The following is an 18,696-nucleotide window of genomic DNA, read 5'->3' as shown; positions in this document are numbered from 1 at the left end:
GCTCTGCAGACGCCTGAATCACTTGTTCTTGGGCTTCAGCACGTTTGGGTCTCAAGTCCTTCTGGCCAGCATTAGGTGCGTGTAACTGCGAAAGAACTGTGGCAAAAATGCCATTTTAGAGAGGCGAAAGATGATGGGAAATGCAGCCTTATGACGTGATGTCCCGTTTAGAGGCTTTTCATCAGTTTTAATGAAACACAAATGTGTCCAAAGCAAGCTAATTTTTTTTTCCCCCAGAAAAAAAAAAAAAGCTTCATTTAGGAAGGCCTAACCCACATCGTTCTGTATTACAAGGATCATGTTTGGTGTGTTGCAATCTGTTGGTGATTGCTTTATTCAGCACAAGCATCTTGGATGGTTTGGCAACAAGTTGGGTTAATTACTTGTTCATGTACTTTTTGGTCTTGTCTCTACGTTAGAATTCTGGAGCATCACAGAGAGGAACGCTGGGAGTAACAAAATATATGTGAATATTTCTAATAGATTAAAGGCCTATAAAAATGCATCTCTTTCCTTCCCCCAAGGTTTTTTTTTTTTTTTTTTGCATTGTTTTAAAAGGAGATCATTTTGTTGCATCAACATGAGCCTAAGGACTTGAAAATAATTTTTTTCCGGGAAAAAAATCTGTAAATACAAGTTCTTAATTGAATCAATAATTTTCTCTTAATTTTTTGCTACAGATCATGGAGGAAACAAATACGCAGATTGCTTGGCCATCAAAACTGAAGATTGGCGCCAAATCCAAGAAAGGTAAATCCTGAGAGATGCAGAAATTTTTGGTAACGGAGACTGCGGAATTCCTGTGGGTTTCCTGGGGAGAAAAATCAACCTTTATCCCTATTACATTTGTCCCCAAGTATTTGTTAAATAGCAATATTTGGGGAGGATTATCATAATGAAAAATAATATACAACCTTTTATCCAACAACAGAATAATATTTTTAAGTATTCTGTTGTAATAGAAATGTTATTATAGATGATATTGTGGCAACTTAACGATGTCAAGGATGACTATTCATTCGGTGGCCATGAGTCATGGTCACTGTCTCCACATATAATAATGTGTTTTCAACACATAAACTCCCACTGCGTACACTTTAGGCTTCTTGTTTATGTACCAGATTTAACAGCTGATTGTTTTCCCCTCCAATATGCTAGGAACTTGGATTTCCTTTTTTGACTGCTTCTTCTCCTCCCCGTCTGTTACGCAGTGACGAACACACTTGATTGCTCTTTTAGGCTGAGCATTTCCCTTGTCTGGCTTTTCCCCTGCTTTAACCTAGAGGACACTCACTAATGTGTGGGTGGTCAGAAAGGGAAATTATAGGACCCTTATTTCTTCCAAAATTACATAGTATTTTCTAATGATCTGCCAGTATATACTTCTATGGATAGCTTTTCTTTTTCAAGGATAACCTCAGTGTCAAGAAACTTTGTTGTGTATACTTCATTAAAAATGCATGTAGTCACTAGGAGATAATGGAAAACTATCACCAGGCAATTAAAAACGCGATGATTGTGTGAGCTGAGCGTTATCTCTTGTGGTCTAGCTTTTTGGTTGTTGCTCTTGAGTTTTGTGTTTGCTGCCCCTTCTCCCTATGACTTTTATTGCTAAATGATACTAAACACCACAAGAGTGGTCAGTTTTCTTGTTTCTTTACATCCAGATTGTCTTCTTTTAATCTCATTTTATTAGAGCTACTCATCACATGGAATGTAAATTATTTTGAAGTTCTTGTTATGAGCGTGGTTAACTGGACGACAGTGGACTGGAATTCCTACGGAAACACTGATCTTGTTACTTTCTTATTTGTGACCGTAGTGACGAGGGAAAGGGAAGCTTATGTGCTAAAAACGGTGAATTTCCAAGTGGAATTCCACAACTTTGTAGAAACCTTGCATTTGCTAAGTGCTATAGGATATATTCTCAGTTAATCTTCAGTGTGTTGAGATGTTTTATACTCATTATGCAGAAGGAGAAACTGCTGTTAGTGGGCTATCTACCTATTTGGTTGTTTGCTGCCGTACAAAACTCCCTGGCTGGCCACTTGGGTAAATTGGAACTTGAACATGAACTGGAGCCTTTCCCCGTTGTCAGGTATTTTTACTTAAAGAATGACATGAGCTTCATTACTAGCTTAATAAAAATGTAATTTGATCGGTCCCTAAAGAAAACCCCCTAGGAAACATGAATATTAAAACAATCCCAGATAATTTTGGATGGCTTACTCTCTTGCATTATCCATGCCACGGTTTTCCCCCCACTATCAGGAGAAACTGAGAATTGATTCATTTTTTTAGTTTAAAATGTGGTTACAACTTTAGAGATGTTAGATAATACGGAGATGGATAGATGAAGATAGTGTTTTAGCTTCCAGTCACTGACACATTAAACCCATTCAGAATGGCCAACTATATTCCACATTATGATTATATACTTTGCTTTGAAAATAAGAATATCTCAGCACTACATTTGAGGGCATTTAGCATAATTTCCACATGGTTAAAAGTTAACCTTTGGAATTGTGCCTAAGAATTGATCCCTCCAGGCCTAGGTCTACAGACACCATTTTATTTTTTATTATTTATGAAGTGCTATAAATGTACACAGTACTGTATGATGAGCAGAATGTGCCAGAAGAGAGAGGTGGAGCTCAAGGAAGAAAGAAAAAAATGAAAAGGTTTCCTCAGAGGAAATTGCTGTTGAGAGTTGACTGGAGTTGCCCTTGTTACTTGAAGACACAGCTGCTGAATAATCAGATCTTGACTAACATCCCTGATATGTGTATTCCTGTATTATTTTCTAAATGGTCTAATTCAGAGATGAAGTTTGTTTGACTACAATTCGTATTGAGTAAAAGTAAAATGAAAATGGCAGGGGGAATTTTAGAAGGTAATTATTTGCTCTTTCATCTGATCCTTATCTCTCAGTGTTGTAGAGGAAAGAGTTAGTGGTCTTTCTTTTAAGACTTCTTCATTCCAAACTATTATTATTCAAGAGACCAAAGAATATAAAAGTATCTAGGGACTCATGCCATGTTTTGGATGATTATTGAATTCTAAATCCCATGGTGATGTGAAGGTTTAGAATATACAGATGATCCCTAGTGTGCCAGAGAGGCAATGCAGCCATCTGTTTGTGTTGTATTTCACCTCCTAGATTTATGATGCTTATTGGCTGAATATTTGAGCCTAGACAAACGTTTTTCATGGCTACTGTTACCATAGTCTGTCCCCTTCTTTACCTTACTGGAATTAGTCCTGTGTTTTTCAAATAAACTTCTAGTAGTCCTGTCCAAACTGTAATTTTTAATTCATCAATCCTTTATCAGAGCAGCTGTATGGCTCCTTTGGTTGATGTGCTGGTAGGATCTTGCCTGACAGAAAGGCAAAAAGCCAACAGCCCGAATTTGACATCATTTAGAAACTTAAGATTCTTCTCTAGAGATTCTGGCTCAGTAAGTCTGGGGTGGGACTGGGAATCCATATATTTAACAAGTTCCCTTGGTGGTTGTTAAGGTTGAGTTTGGGAAACAAAATCTCACCATCCGACATGGAAATACCATGATTTAGTCACTAAGGAGACCATGCGATCAGAAAGCAATGGCTGGATGATGACTGCGATTGAAAAAGAGGCAGAACTGTTTGGAGGTAAACTACTCCTGGAGTCTTCCTCTGCTCTCTTCCCCTATCTGCCCCTGCGATCAGGTTATATTCTGGTGCCCAGTTAAAATAAACGTTTCGGCTTCCCTGGTGGCGCAGTGGTTGAGAGTCTGCCTGCCGATGCAGGGGACGTGGGTTCGTGCCCCGGTCCGGGAAGATCCCACATGCCGCGGAGCGGCTGGGCCCGTGAGCCATGGCCGCTGAGCCTGCGCGTCCGGAGCCTGTGCTCCGCAACGGGAGAGGCCACAATGGTGAGACGCCCGTGTACCGCAAAAAATAAAATAAAATAAAATAAAATAAACGTTTCATCTTTGGGGGAGGGGGAAACAGGCAGAATCCTTCAGCAGTCACTTCTCTTGGATAATGTCCATCTTGGTTTCTAAAGAACTGCAGCTGTATGGATTCACTAATCTTAAGTTTCTGTCATCTTTGCAATGAGTTAACGTGAATGAGTTTAGAGCGATGATAACCTCATTGTTCAGTGCCTGCGTGAAATGTAATTTTGGATAAAAGACCGTCTGGTGTTTGTCCCCTCCCTCTACCCCTCTCCCATGCCACCCTTCTCCCCCTTCCTTCTCCCTCCTCACCTTCCCTTTCCCTTTCTTCCATTCCCCTTTAACCATAGAGAACACACTGGAAAAAATGTACTAGGAACATTGTCAGTTAGTAAGCAGGGCATTTTGGGGAAGTGCACATTTTATGGTATAAACTCAGGGACTATAGAATTTTTTAAAAATTCCCTAGTATTTGAAATTATTGGGAGATCGAATCCTTATTAGAGTCAAAAAGAACTAAGAATTTAAGATTCAGTATAATGGCACTTAAATAGGGACGTCTAGGATTGTCTTAATGGGGGTCATGATGAAGAAAAATAAAGCAATACTTAGTATTTCTTCTGTATAACATAAATTTATTTTGAGTGGAAGAAAATAAAACTTTCCAACTGTTGGAGTCAGAATACTAGAACATTCTGCCTTCCATAGAAAGACCTGAGGTTTGTGCCTGTGAGAGCAGTATTCACGAATTAAGGTGGGGACTTCCCTGGTGGCCCAGTGGTTAAAACTCTGTGCTTCCAATGCAGGGGGCCTGGGTTCGATCCCTGATCAGGGAACTAGGTCCCGCATGCTGCAACTAAGACCCGGCGCAGCTAAATAAATAAGTAAATACTAAAAAAAAAAAAAAAAAAAGAAGGTGCTGAGAGTTACCTGGTGGTCTAGTGGTTAGGATTCCAGGCTTTCACTGCTGTGGCCCAGGTTCAGTCCCTGTTTGGGAAACTGAGATCAACAAGCTGCATGGTGTGGCCAAAAAAAAAAAGAAAAAAATTAAGGTGTATAATACTGTAAGAGCTTACTAACAGAATAACTTCAGGCACTCATTAAAATTTTGAATGTTTTTCTGAATCACAGCCTATTTTAAAGTAAATGCAGCTTTACTGAAGTACAAATAACATTTTGAACAAGTTTGAGTGTTTCGCCAAATGCAAGTCCTGCCAGAGCTGCCTTAGCAAGTAGATAAAAGTGATTTGGTGATGAGAATTTATCGCACTGGCGTTATTGTGCTGATGCTCCGTGATGTTAGATGGAGTTTATTCTCTCAAATAAGGTAAACATTTTTCTGACAGTCTTCTTCTTGCTCTTAATTTGCTCGTCAGTCTCTTTCTTCTTAGACTGGCAAAGGTAAATGTGGCTAAAAGTTGTGTAGTTTTATGCCAAATTCCAAATAACTAAGGTCAGCGTTAATGAAGCTTTATTGTCTTTTGTTCTGGGAAGAGTTGTCCTGCAGAGTTTAGTGATAGAAACTGTTGTCTGCAAGTGTTTCTCTTAGGACACTTTCGATGCCCCAAGAGAGAGGGAATGAAAGGTGTTGACTGGGTTGCTTTGATGTATCCTGTTTTGGAGGCCGTTTGGCACCAAGTTTGGCCATTCTCTTCCTCCTAGAATAAACAAGAGGATCATCAAAATTCCATGAAGTTTTATTATTTTTGGTTGTCTTCCTTCAGAACAAGCAATATCTAATACAAAATCTTAGCATGAGAAAAATTGTAGACTTTTCACTTTATTTTTTCCAGAGGAAAATGTTTTGCTGAGTGTACTTAAACTTTTGTTGTGTGTTCACATTGGACTAGATAAGGATTTTAACGTGGTATTTATTGCTCAAAGGGCAGAGGGCAGAAAGGAGGCCTGGCATAGCATATGGACCACAGTATTTCCAGTGGTGGGTTGTGACCTATTAGTGTATCAGAAATTAATTTAGGGGTCACAACCAGCATGTAAAAAAACCACTTCTAGATTAGAAAACATCAGAGTGTAAGAGTATTGTTTCATGAAACCTTTAGTCATGTGTGTCACTGTTTATATATACAAACAAATACATACATATATTACTAGGTCATGATGTAAAATGGGTGATAAAGAAAGGTCAAAGAACACTGTTCTAGGCAGTTAGTTCCTCAGAGGGTAAAGAGTACATGCATTTTGTTCATCACTGTGTTTCTAGCACTGTAACCAGTTTATGGTTGGCGATGGGTCCCTCAACTCAACTCAGTCGTGGGTATAGTGGAACTATGAGTAGAGATGGGAATGTATATCACTGAGGTGTATTGTGTAGGGAAAAGATTTAGAATCACAGCCTTCCCAGAGGAGTGGCCTTCACTATTGAGAAAATTATTGACTAATAATTTTGGAAAGAAACTTACGGAAAATGATCTGATGGTTGTCACTCATGGGACCCTTGAATGAGTAAAACTCTGGTACTATTCTTAGTGGGTGTGTAAATGAGACTCAAGACGCAGCCTCCTGGTTGTCTTCCAGACCGGAACTGTTTTGATTGTGGTTATTTTAAGTAGGATTTGGTTATGTAATTGATATATCAATAGTAGTATTGACTACTACCATTTGTTGAGACCTGCTGGGGCCAAGCACTCTGCTTAATATTTTACATATATAATCTTATTTACTGATCGGAGCAACCCGTGGTGATAGTCTCATTTTACAGGTGAAAAATCTAAGGCACATGAAGGTCAAATAACTTACTCAGGGTTTTACAGTTAGTAAGTAGCAGACTACAGACTTGAACTCTTATCTGTTGTCAGAACCCCACATCCAAATTACTGTAATCTAATGCCTTTTCTCAACCACAACCTGGTGGAGAAAATACCTTTCTTGATGCCTTTTTTTAATTCCAGAGTGTTCTCTCATGTAGCATCCCTTTGTCAACCGTTTCCAAGAATAGCTGATTATACTCGGTAATAGCAATCAGTTTCATAATGCCTCAGTCCTTGGGAATTCCAGAGGCTTGAAGATGGGCTAAGTTTAGCATGTCTTTACAGGTATAGATGACACTTCAGTTTTCAGGGCAGTTAGATCTGACAGTTATAAAAAATGTGAGGGGAATTCCCTGGTGGTCCAGTGGTTAAGACTCAGTGCTTCCACTGCTGCGGCCTGGGTTCGGTCCCTGGTTGGGGAACTAAGATCCCAAAAACCACGTGGTGCAGCCAGCAACAACAACAACCCCCCCGCCCCCCCTCTGTGAAACCGCTCCTAGCTGAGTTCATGTAGAAAAATGCCTGCTTCTGAATTTTAACTTGATATTTCATGCCTTCATGTGCTATTTCCTTAGGAAGAGACTTTCTGATTTGTCATTAAGCTAAACAACTTTGAAGATGGATTTGAAAGGAAAATAAACTCAGAATATGTTATAAATTGCTTGGGGGGTTTTTGCTTGCCTTTTTGCCTTCCATCTTTGATAGTAATTTCTATGACCTGTCCAGGAACCTTTGTATTTCTGCTGGGTAACATTTTTGCATATTATTGATGTGACTCACCATCAATCGCTGAATGCTAATTAGGGGCCACGAGTAGGAATTCAGCCAAAGAGCTGAAAACGTTGTATGCGGTGTACTAATGGTCTCTCTGGTTAGAGAGAGCGTGATCTAACTAGGACGTCTCAGAGGAGGATAGAGCCCTGGGGTATTTCTAGTTCTTGAAGCTTCCAGTATACTTAAACAATAAAAGGCTTATAAAAATTAATATGTATTTTAAATATACAATTTGTCAGTATATCTCTTTCTACGTGAATAACCTCACTTGTAGATAGTACCAAACATCCAAATATGAGATCCTTTCTGATTATGTGTGCTCTTGACATACAACATACACACGCATCATTTCACAGGTGAGATGACTCATGCTCTGTGACATATTATCAGGACTCAGGACCTGAGCTTGGGTTCATTTCTTTCTTTCTTTTTAATTAATTAATTAATTATATTTTGGGCTGCATTGGGTCTTCGTTGCTGTGCGCGTGCTTTTCTCTAGTTGCGGCAAGTGGGGGGCTACTCTTCGTTGTGGAGCATGGGCTTCTCATTTCGGCGGCTTCTCTTGTTGCGGAGCACGGGCTCTAGGCACGCAGGCTTTAGTAGTTGTGACGTGCGGGCTCAGGAGTTGTGGCTCACGGGCTCTAGAATGCAGGCTCATTAGTTGAGGCGCATGGGCTTAGTTGCTCTGTGGCATTTGGGATCTTCCTGGACCAGAGCTCAAACCCATGTCTCCTGCTTTGGCAGGTGGATTTTTAACCACTGTGCCACCAGGGAAGTTCCTTGGGTTCATTTCTTGATCTCTAGCTGGTTCCCTTATCTTCCCTTCTGAAGGCCCCAAGGATTAGCTTACTTGCTCATCTTATAACTGCCGCAGGCTAGCTGCTCTTTCCAGTCTTTTCTCTCTTTCCTGTACCAGGGCCAGAGAGGAAGATGGTTTTAGCTTTTCAGTTGTCCTCTCAAACCTGAAATAAGCAAATATACCTGATGGTTTTTTAGAAAGATATTTTTCATTAACTTAGTAAGGAAACAAATTTGGAGTAGAATGGAGAGGTTAGAAAGTAAGTGGAAAAGTGAAAGCATTTAAAGAATAAGACAAACCAGAGACTGGGAGAAAATACTTGCACAAGATATGTTGACTATTACCCAAAATGTACAAAGAACTCAAATTAGGAAATGAACAACCCAATTAAAAATCGGGCAAAAGACCAGAACATACACCTCACCAAAGAAGATATACAGATAGCAAATAAGCATATGAAAAGATGCTCAATATCAAAAAAAAGATGCTCAATATTATATGTCATTAGGGAATTGCAAATTAAACCACTACACATCTGTTAGGATGGCTGCAGTACAAAACACTGACAACACCAAATGCTGGTGAGGATGTGGAGCAACGGGAACTCTCATTATAATGCTGGTAGAAATGCAAAATGGTTCAGCCACTTTGGAAGATGGTCTGGCAGTTTCTTATAAAACGAAACATAATCTACCTATACAGTACAGCAGTTGTACTTCCTGGTATTTCCCCAAATGAGCTGAAAACTTATATCCATGCGAAAACCTACACACAGATGTTTATAGCAGCTTTATTGATAATCAAACTTGGAAGCAACCAAGATGTCCTTCCGTAGGTGAATGGATACTGCCAGACAATGGAATATTATTAACTGTGGAACTGCCAGACAATGGAATATTATTAACTGTGGTACTGCCAGACAATGGAATATTATTCAGTACTAAAAAGAGATGAGCTCTCAAGCCTTGAAAAGACTTTGAGGAATTTTAAAATGAATATTAAATGAGTATTAAAATGAGTATTACTAACTGAAAGAAGCCAATAAGACATACTGTATGATTCCAACTATGTGACATTTTAAAAAAGGCAAAATTGTGGAGACAGTGAAGAGATTAGTGGTTAGTATTTGCTAGGGGCTTGCGAGGAGGGAAGGATGAATAAGCAGAACACAGAGGATTTTTAGGGCAGCTAAACTGTATGATCTAAACTGGTAAATACATGTCATTATATATTCATCAAAACATTATACATTCATCAAAACCCACAAAATGGGTTTTGATGTCGATGTGATGTTGACGTTCGGGGAAGCAGCGCCTGCGTGTGGCGAGGGGCATATGGGAACTCTGTGCTTTCCATCAGTTTTGCTGTGAACCTGAGACGGTTCTAGAAAATAAAGTCTTTATTAAAAAAGTAGTCCTAGATATTGGGCACAACACTTTATAATCAGCATTTTAAAGTGTATTATATGCAAAGATAATGTTATATGAGCAATAACTCCTTAATGTGTAAGTTTAAAACCATGAAATCTCTTAAGAACCAGTGAAAAGTTTTGTAAAATAAAAAAAAGAAAGTGAGAAGGATGATTAAATGGTAAATCACACCTTTTTATTCCCCGGAAGGTGACTGGAGCCAAGTCATGATCTTTCTTTGTGACCTCTGTCTCCTGAGGAGCGCTCCTTTTCCCTCAGTTGTCTTCTTATCCTGAACAGATGTTTTATTTTTATTATTATTTTTAAATTAATTTTTATTGGAGTAGAGTTGATTTACAATGTTGTGTTAGTTCCTGCTGTACAGCAAAGTGAATCAGTCATACATGAACATATATCCACTCTTTTCTAGGTTCTGTTCCCATATAGGTCATTACAGAGTATTGAGTAGAGTTCCCTGTGCTATACAGTAGGTCCTTATTAGTTACCTATTTTATATATAGTAGTGTGTATGTGTCAGTCCCAATCTCCTAATTTAAGTTTGTTTTCTGCATCTGTGACTCTATTTCTGTTTTGTAAATAGGTTCATTTGTACCCTTTGTTTTTGATTCCCCATGTAAGTGTTATCATGTGATATTTGTCTTTCTGTGTCTGACTGACTTCACTCTGTGATAATCTCTAGGTCCACCCATGTCGCTGCAAATAGCATTATCTCATCCTTTTTAATGGCTAATATTCCATTGTATATATGTACCACATCTTCTTTATCCATTCCTTCTTCAATGGACATTTAGGTTGCTTCCATGTCCCGGCTATTGTAAATAGTGCTGCAGTGAACATTGGGGTGCAGATGTTTTAAGTCCATTGCCTTTAGTGAAGAAATTGCTATCCCAGGATCTCTTCTAACTACAGTTCTTTTTTCCTTGTTAAACCCTATGAGGAGGAAGAGCAAAAATATTTGTCTACCTTGTAATAGGCCTTGTTCTAGGTGTGTTATCTCTCATAATCCTCACTATAACCTTATATGAATGGCCTTATTATCCCTATGATACACGTGAGTAACTGATGGAGAGGTGGTATAACTTGTTCAGTGTCATACATAGAATTTGAAATGATGGAGTTAGGCCATAAACCTTGATTTCACAGTTCAAGGTAATTCCCTCCACTCCCTAAGCATGAGCCTAGGTGCTCATAATGAGTTTGGTCACCAAAGGAATGAAGGTTCACCAGCACATTCATTTAGGGAAACCCAGGTTGAGAATATGTTTCTTAACTATCTCTTTAGGAAGGAATGCAATCCTAACTCCTTATACCCACATTTTAGAAGCTTGCTGGCTGTTCATCTTTAAAATTTTTTTCAACCTAGATTTTTTATTTCTTTGTGCTTTTTGCAGTATTTTTCCTTCCTTTTCTCCTCTTTTAAAACCCATTAATGGTTTTACTAGGATTTGCATAAAATAATTATCTGGAGTAGTGGTTCTCGAGGTGGGATGGTTTTATGCCCCAGGGGACAGTGTGGAACTGCTGAGATAGTTTTGGTTATTACATCTGAGAGGTGGTGCTACTGGCCTCTGGTGGGTAGAGGCCAGGGATGATGCTGCAGCACACAGGACAGCCACCTACAACAAGAATTATTTGGTGCAACGTGTCAGCAGTGCAAGGCTGAGAAACGCTGAGCTTAGGGGAGCAGGCGTGGTATTGGGAGACAGCTCTCTGCACAGCCCTGGATTCTTTTTTTGTAATTTATTTTTAAAATTTTTACTGGAGTATAGTTGATTTACAATGTTGTGTTAGTGTCTGCTGTACAACAAAGTGAATCAGTTATACATGTACATATATCCACTCTTTTTTAGATTCTTTTTCCATATAGGTCATTACAGAGTATTGAGTAGAGCTTCCTGTGCCATACAGTAGGTCCTTATTAGTATCTGTTTTATATAAAATAGTGTGTATATGTCATTGCCAATCTCCCAATTTATCCGCCCCCTCCTTTCCCCCTTGGGAACCATAAGTTTCTTCTCTACATCTGTGACTCGATTTCTGTTTTGTAAATAGGTTCATTTGTACCATTTTTTTAGATTCCACATATAAACGATATCATATATTTGTCTTTCTCTCTCTGACTTCCTTCACTCAATATGACAATCTCTAGGTCCACCCATGCACTGGATTCTTACTAGACCATTTCATGCAGCCCTTTGCCTTGTGTAACTGGTTTCCTTTTGCAGCATTGGAAACGGGTTAGTTGATCTATATTAGTGACTCCTGAAGAAAGGGCGTACATACGTAACAACGTAGGTGAAGCGACGGAATTTCAGTAAGAGAGATAAAACACGGTAAGAGGGCCAGCCTGTGCACTTTAAAAGCTAGTTTGCAGTCAAGTTTGAATTATATAGTTTGTGCAACTTGCACTGTTTGTTTACTCTCCATGAGTGTTTCAGCCCAAGTTTCAAGTTGTGCCTGTAGCTCCGGTGCTGGGGGATGGACCAGCCGCCCTCCCAGTTCCTGCTGTCTGTGTCTTCCATTCCTCCTTTCTGGAATGCGTGGTTGTGATAACTGTGACAGTTGCTAAGGTTTTATGACCATATTTGAACACCACGATGGTGCCATATGCTCCTAACTTGGCCTGGAGATGGGCACCAGATTTTGATGGTTTCCCACGCCATGTGTGACATCTTCCTGGCTTTCCTCTGTCAGTCACGGCACTGCTGGACAGAACTCGGTGACGTCTGTCAGGCCTGTTGGTAGCAATTAGATTATTTTCAAGAAGACTTTTGCAGTTGCAAACATGACCGAAGTACCATGTGGCATTTCTCATAAGCTAAGGAAAACAACATCATAGTGGCAGCCTCACTTCTTCAAATGGTCTTTCTGTGGCACTAAAACATAGTTTGTGGCTTATTATAACATTTTCATACAAACCTTGGTACTAACAGACTTTTATTTTTTTATTTTTATTTTTTTGCGGTACACGGGCCTCTCACTGTTGTGGCCTCTCCCGTTGTGGAACACAGGCTCCGGACGCACAGGCTCAACGGCCATGGCTCACGGGCCCAGCCGCTCCGCGGCATGTGGGATCTTCCCGGACCGCGTCACGAACCCGCGTCCCCTGCATCGGCAGGCGGACTCTCAACCACTGCGCCACCAGGGAAGCCCCTAACAGACGTTTTTATCAAAAGATATCAGAGAGATTTCAGGAATGAGGAGTTACATTCTCTTTATATCTTGTTGCCAGAAATTGCTCCTAAAGCAAATATATCTTGCCTGCAATAAAAATAAAACGAGAACACAGCATATGTATGTTTTTGGCTATTTGGTCTATGCAGAATTATATATTATCACTTTATGAAAATGAGCTCATTCTATACACACAAGCATTTTTGCAATTGGACTTTTCCTCTTAAAAAATAAGAGGATGTCTTCTGTGTAGGCACATAAATGGTGATATTCTTTTTTTGTAGCAGTATGAAATGCCATTGTGTGTATGTGGGGTATGGATATACCATAATGTGTTTTGACACATCTGTTTTAATAGACTTTGGCCTATGTTCTTTTTTTTTCCTACAGTGAATGTCAGGTTTATTTGTCCATTTGTATAGGCTTTTTTGTTGCATAAATTCTTACAAGCAGAGCTCCTAGGCCACAGGCAATGAGCAACTTTGATAATTTTTAGGATTGCCATCTTGTCCTCCCAATGACTGTTGAACTCCTACCAGAAGGGACTGGCTTCTGGAAAGGAAACAACTCTTCCCTCCCATCTTTGCCAACACTGTGCTTTCCCATCTTCAGGCCGCCTAAATAGTGAAAAATACATCGTCTCACACACTTCCTTAATTAACAGAAAAGGTAAGCGTGTTTCATCTGTTCATGGAACACTTGTTTGTATTATTCTGTGAATTGCTTGTCCTTACCTTTTGTTGGTTGATTCACATCATCTACCTATTCTAGTGAGTAGTTCATCTTTTCTTTGCAATGAAATAAAGACCTTTAAATTGTTTTTTCTACTTGGAAATTTAAGATTACTTATGCTTCTCTCTAACTGTAGTGTCCAAATGGCTCATTTCTCACTATTAATATTTATTTACAGTAATTCATGGATCATTTCTATTTGAAACTAGAAAGAAATGAATTGACCTTAAGTAGTAATAATGTATTAATTTTTGAAGGACCGTACAAAAGTATGCATGAACTTTTAAGACATTGGATTTCCAAAGTAAACTATTTAAAGATTAGATTGTCAATATTAAGAGTGTGGAAATTATATAAATATATAGATATACTCACACATATATACACACATACATATAGATATATATTTATGTATGTATATGGATGTGTGTGTGTCATTTGGCAAGGCATGAGAAATAATTATAATATTATTCAAGAAATCATTGAACTCCTGAATTTTCTTGGTGTAACAGAAATAAGACCCAGTAAGTCATTTGCCTGTATTTGCATGTATTGAGCTTTAGTTTTGTATTTTAGTGGGAAAAGTTTCTGAAAGTTTTTCCATTCCCCCTTTTATGCAAGGGAAGGACACCTAAACATGTTATTTTGGATTGACTTGTATTCTGTTTCTACACTGTCTCCACGTTTAGAGTGGGATCCATAAATAAGAGTATTTAGTTTTTGGTAAAATTTACTTCCTCTTCAACTTTCAGTTGACTTAACAGAACTACAGTCTCCTTATGCATTGCACTGTTTCAGAAGTGCCCCTTTGCTTTCTTTGGGTGGTCCTCACTCTTTCTCAAATCTGATACAGCACCAAGGAGTCCAGATTTATTTCACTTAGCTGGGAGATATATATGAACTCAGCAGAGTGAGGCTGAAGAAAGGAAAAAAGACTTTCAGCCACTGAGGGTATACATGTTTGAGATGAAACTATATGCCCCTATTTCCTTTGCTTTCACCATCAAGTGGGTATATTTTAATCTAATCCTCTCGGATTTTCTCCCTGGGTCAATGCTGAGTCGATTTTTACATCATAGGCAAGTTATGTAACACTCTCTCTTTCCACACCTGCAAAATGTAGTATCTGTATAGTCTAGGTTTGGAAATTCATTCGAGTTCATTGCAAAATTTTAGTTTTCAGTAAAGTTTTTTTCAGTCACATTGACTTATGTTCTGTTCCCCAATCCATTAAACCATCACACCTTTGCACCTGCTGTGTCTGCTGCGTCTCCACCCTTCGTTTCCAACTGGTCAAGTCCTAGTCATCCTTCCACATCCATCTCAGATGACATGTCTTCCTGGAAAGCTTCACCTGTACTCTACATGCAGTTTATACTCAGTTCCCTACGCTGTCAGTACCTTATGCATTTTTACATTTTGGCACTTTCCAGGCTTGTGTTGTATCAGCCTAGACGTTTGCCTTTCCTCCTGGACTGCGACCTCATGGCCCTGTGTCAAAGGCCAGCATATCTTATTCCCGTCCGTGTGCGCAGTGCCTGCCAGGAGTGGAGTTATAACTTAGGAGTTAAAGTTTGCATTATCATTTAGGTTTAGAACAAATTTGAAATTAATTCAACAGTGATTTAAGTCATTCTGGTATCTTTTGAGTCACTTTGGAGAAAGTGAAAAATGTCCCTGGCAGCTCGGCCACAGTGTTCCCAGTTGAACATAAGTACCTCTTGCAGAGTATAAATAATCAGACAAGGCTACTCCTTCAGTATGTCTGAAGCAAGACTGAGACAGGGACACTCTGCAGCCACAAAAGTAATTAAACATCCCTCTCTTTTGACTGACCTGAGTGATTGCTGCTGCTTTACCAATGATGACTCCAGCTCTGCTTTCATCCTCTGCCTTCTGTGTAAAATTTGCCAAGATACTTACTCAGTAAATTTCCCCACTTCCTGACAGCTTTCAGCCCAAATCTGGCCACCACTTTCCTAAGACCTCCTTGGAATCACCCAGAACAAACCCAGGTTCTATAATAAGCTTCCTTCAGTTTCCTTTTCGGATGACGCAGTCCCTTTGGTTCTCTCTCTCTCTCTCTCTCTCTCTGTAGCAAGCTAAAGAAAGCTCGATTTATTGACTACAGTTGTGTTCCTGGTGGTCTTTAGCTAGTGGGCCCTATAGGGAGTGTTGGAAGAATTTAAAGGAGCATTGATCTCAGTCTCTGCCCCTTGGAACCTTAGAGTTTGGCCAGAGTTTCCTGCCCTCTCACTTTAAGCACATTCTTTAAAATGGCATTGTTTGCTCTCAAGACTAGAACAGTTCAGAGGAGCAGGAGCAGAGTGCCAGCCACAGCCAAGGAAAATATTCCTTAGCAGTCGCTGCTTCCTAGTGTGGATTTCCAAAGGGCAGGTAGGGTTGAGGCATTCTGTGTGGGAAAGGCTCAAAGCTGAGAAGGATCATTGTTTGTTAGAGGAAGAGAAGGTGAAAGGGAGAGAGTGGGAAGAGTTGGTGGCCAGTAAGGCTGGGCAGGTAGGGCAGATCAGTGAGGTCCATGACCTCACGTGAACCTCGTCCATCCTGTAGTCAGTGGTAAAGCCTGGAGTAGGGGATGGTCGCAGGAGATAATTGATAAATGTGGTAGGAAGGGGTTAAAGACTGGGAGACGAGGGTAGTGAATCGTATTTGATAAATGGGATCAAGGGAGACTTTTTGAAAGGTGAGGCAGTGCAACATGGTGGCTTGATAAAAGCAAGGAACTGGGGCTGCTGTCGCAAATGGTGTTCTTTGGCTCTCGGCCTCCCTCTGAGTTTACCTGTGGTGGGCATCTCCCATGCATGCTGACAGCTTCCCATCTCGAGTGCTGGGTTGCTGCCCTTCTCCCCCGCCCCGGGGTCAGCCCTGTGGGAACTTCCTCCTCTGGTGCAGAGCAGCTTAGAAGTGCTGGCAGTGATGCTGGAAGTGAACTCTCCCAGGGATAGCCTTCAACGTTAGTGAAGGACTGGAGTCAGAAAACACCTGTCCAGTTTCCCCGTCTCTCTGTGGGACAGTGCTGCGACATATTGTTCATGTCCCCTCAGGATGCCCCAGGGGGATGGAGCCCCAGCAGTGGCTGATCCATTACCACTCCCTTTATTGGCTCTCCTCTCTCCTCACCCATGTTTTCCTTACTCCCTAACTTGTGCTCCCTGGGATCACCTCCCGAATAAACTGTCGCAAGTAACACACACTAACCCAGGTTCTTGTCTCAGGGTCCTTTTTGGGGGAACCCAAGCTAAGATGGCTATCCTGGTCGATTGAACAGTCATTATGCCGTGGACAAATGGAGTTGGCATTCTCTCCCAGTCGTTAATTAACAACTCTGTTTTTTAGTGGAAAAATGACTGCATTCATCTCAAGTGTATTTTATATATCAGTGTAGAAATATGGCAGAATGATTTAGAGTTCAGGGCTCATTTTGAGAAAAAAATGCTCCAAACCATCTGCAAAAGTATTAAAATGATCCCAAGTAGCACATAGGCACTTGAAGCAGTTTCCAGGCACATTAGATTGTTGTCAACAAAGAGAAAAAATATACACTGTGGGGAGAAGCAAGAAGAGAGAAAGGGTCTGGAAACCCGTGATTTTAGCAGGTCAGGAAAAAGAGTGTCAGTGGGTGAGCAGAGCAGGAGCCCTGAGCTTCCTCACCTGGGTGTCCTCCTGGTGGCTTAGGAATCCTAGGCCATTGGCAGCTGTGATGTGATTCTTGCCAGGTTAGCGCTGACAATCAGTCACAGGGAGAGGACCCACCATAGGATCATTTCTGTCCATTTGTTGTGTTCTCCTGAAAGTCACGCTGAGTGGCTTCAGCCAAGTTAGGGAAAATATTTCCGTTCCTAACAAGATAGTTGTTAACTATACTCCATGGGGATTCTGAAATATTTACTTGACAGTAATCAAAAGAATTTCATTCTTTTCCTATTTTTTCCTCATGATCATATTAGCATCCAACTATTTTAAAAGTCAGACCTTGAAGGAGTTTTTATAGACAAATGGCAAGAAAATTGCTTATAACTAAAGGAAACAGTGAATCCATCCGGTTTCCATGAACTCATACCTGCACTCTTCAGCATTTGGAACTTGATGGTTGACTGAAAAGATGCCTGCACAGGGGTGGTCCTGTCTCTTACACTGCCTTAGAAAATGAAACCCCGGCTTTACTTAGCCCTGTGTTCTGTGTTGGACCTTATTCTAGAAGGGAAAGCAAGTATTTACTGATGTTTTTCTCCTAAAATCTATTAATTTTATTGAAGTGAATGTAAAGCATGGATTGTTTGTTTACCATTTAACAGATTTTGGAGAGCTCATATGCATTATTACTTTATAATCTCATCAGTCATATGAATTAAGGAATAAAATAAAATTTGAATAGTTTTTAGAAACATGTATTTTTTTTTTTATTCAGAAGATCGTCACCTCCATTGAATAAAACATCATGTACAGGAAAGTAAAATTAAGTAATCATCACATTAGTGACCTTTGAGAGAACAGCAGACTCTAGAATACAACAAGCAGGAAAGGAAGAGGCAGCAACTAATATCGAAGGGTGTCTATCTATGAAATGAAAGAAAATGGTAATAGTTGGAGTGGTTGTTTGACACGTCCGTGGGTTGAGGTGAATTGAGTTTATTTTTCTTTTACTGTTTCATTCATTTCTTATAAAAGTCAGTTGAGTGAACTTCTAGGCTGAGAAAGTGTAGAGAAAAGAATGACACTAGGGAAAATAGGAGAGCAGGGCTAGATTTAAGATGACAGGTGTTGGGGCTGAAGTTAGTTAGCCTTGGGCTATTCACCTTACTTTGTGAGTCCTTCCACTGATATTACTATGTTCATTTTAGTCGATAACCTGTTTCAATGTTTGCTTCCTATCTGTAGTCCTCAATAGACTCTGCTAGGTATGGTCACAGGTTTAATGGCTGAGGTCGTTGATTCTGCCAGATACATGCCTTGTAGAAAGCTTGGCTTGGAGTATGTCCTCGATAAGTGTCTGTTAAACGGGTTTGAACATATTTTCCTGAGTTTGATGAGAAGAAGGAGAGAAGAATAAAGACTGTGAT

At 40.0% G+C, this 18,696-nt stretch overlaps 1 protein-coding gene across 2 annotated transcripts in view; it reads left to right on the top strand.

The window, feature by feature from the left end:
* The window catches only part of BICC1 (BicC family RNA binding protein 1), a 297,957-nt gene that overhangs the window by 174,391 nt on the left and 104,870 nt on the right, over positions 1-18,696 (top strand). For both annotated transcript variants that reach the window (XM_024765245.1, XM_024765246.1), the window contains exon 3: positions 681-750. In XM_024765245.1, coding sequence (XP_024621013.1) covers positions 681-750 — 70 coding nt within the window. The remainder of the gene's footprint in view (positions 1-680; positions 751-18,696) is intronic.

This window comes from Neophocaena asiaeorientalis, unplaced genomic scaffold (genome assembly GCF_003031525.2).
Source record: "Neophocaena asiaeorientalis asiaeorientalis breed wild unplaced genomic scaffold, Neophocaena_asiaeorientalis_V1.1 scaffold183, whole genome shotgun sequence".
NCBI lineage: Eukaryota > Metazoa > Chordata > Mammalia > Artiodactyla > Phocoenidae > Neophocaena > Neophocaena asiaeorientalis.
Note: the sequence above shows the minus strand (reverse complement) of the source record. Positions and strands in the feature narration are given on the sequence as shown.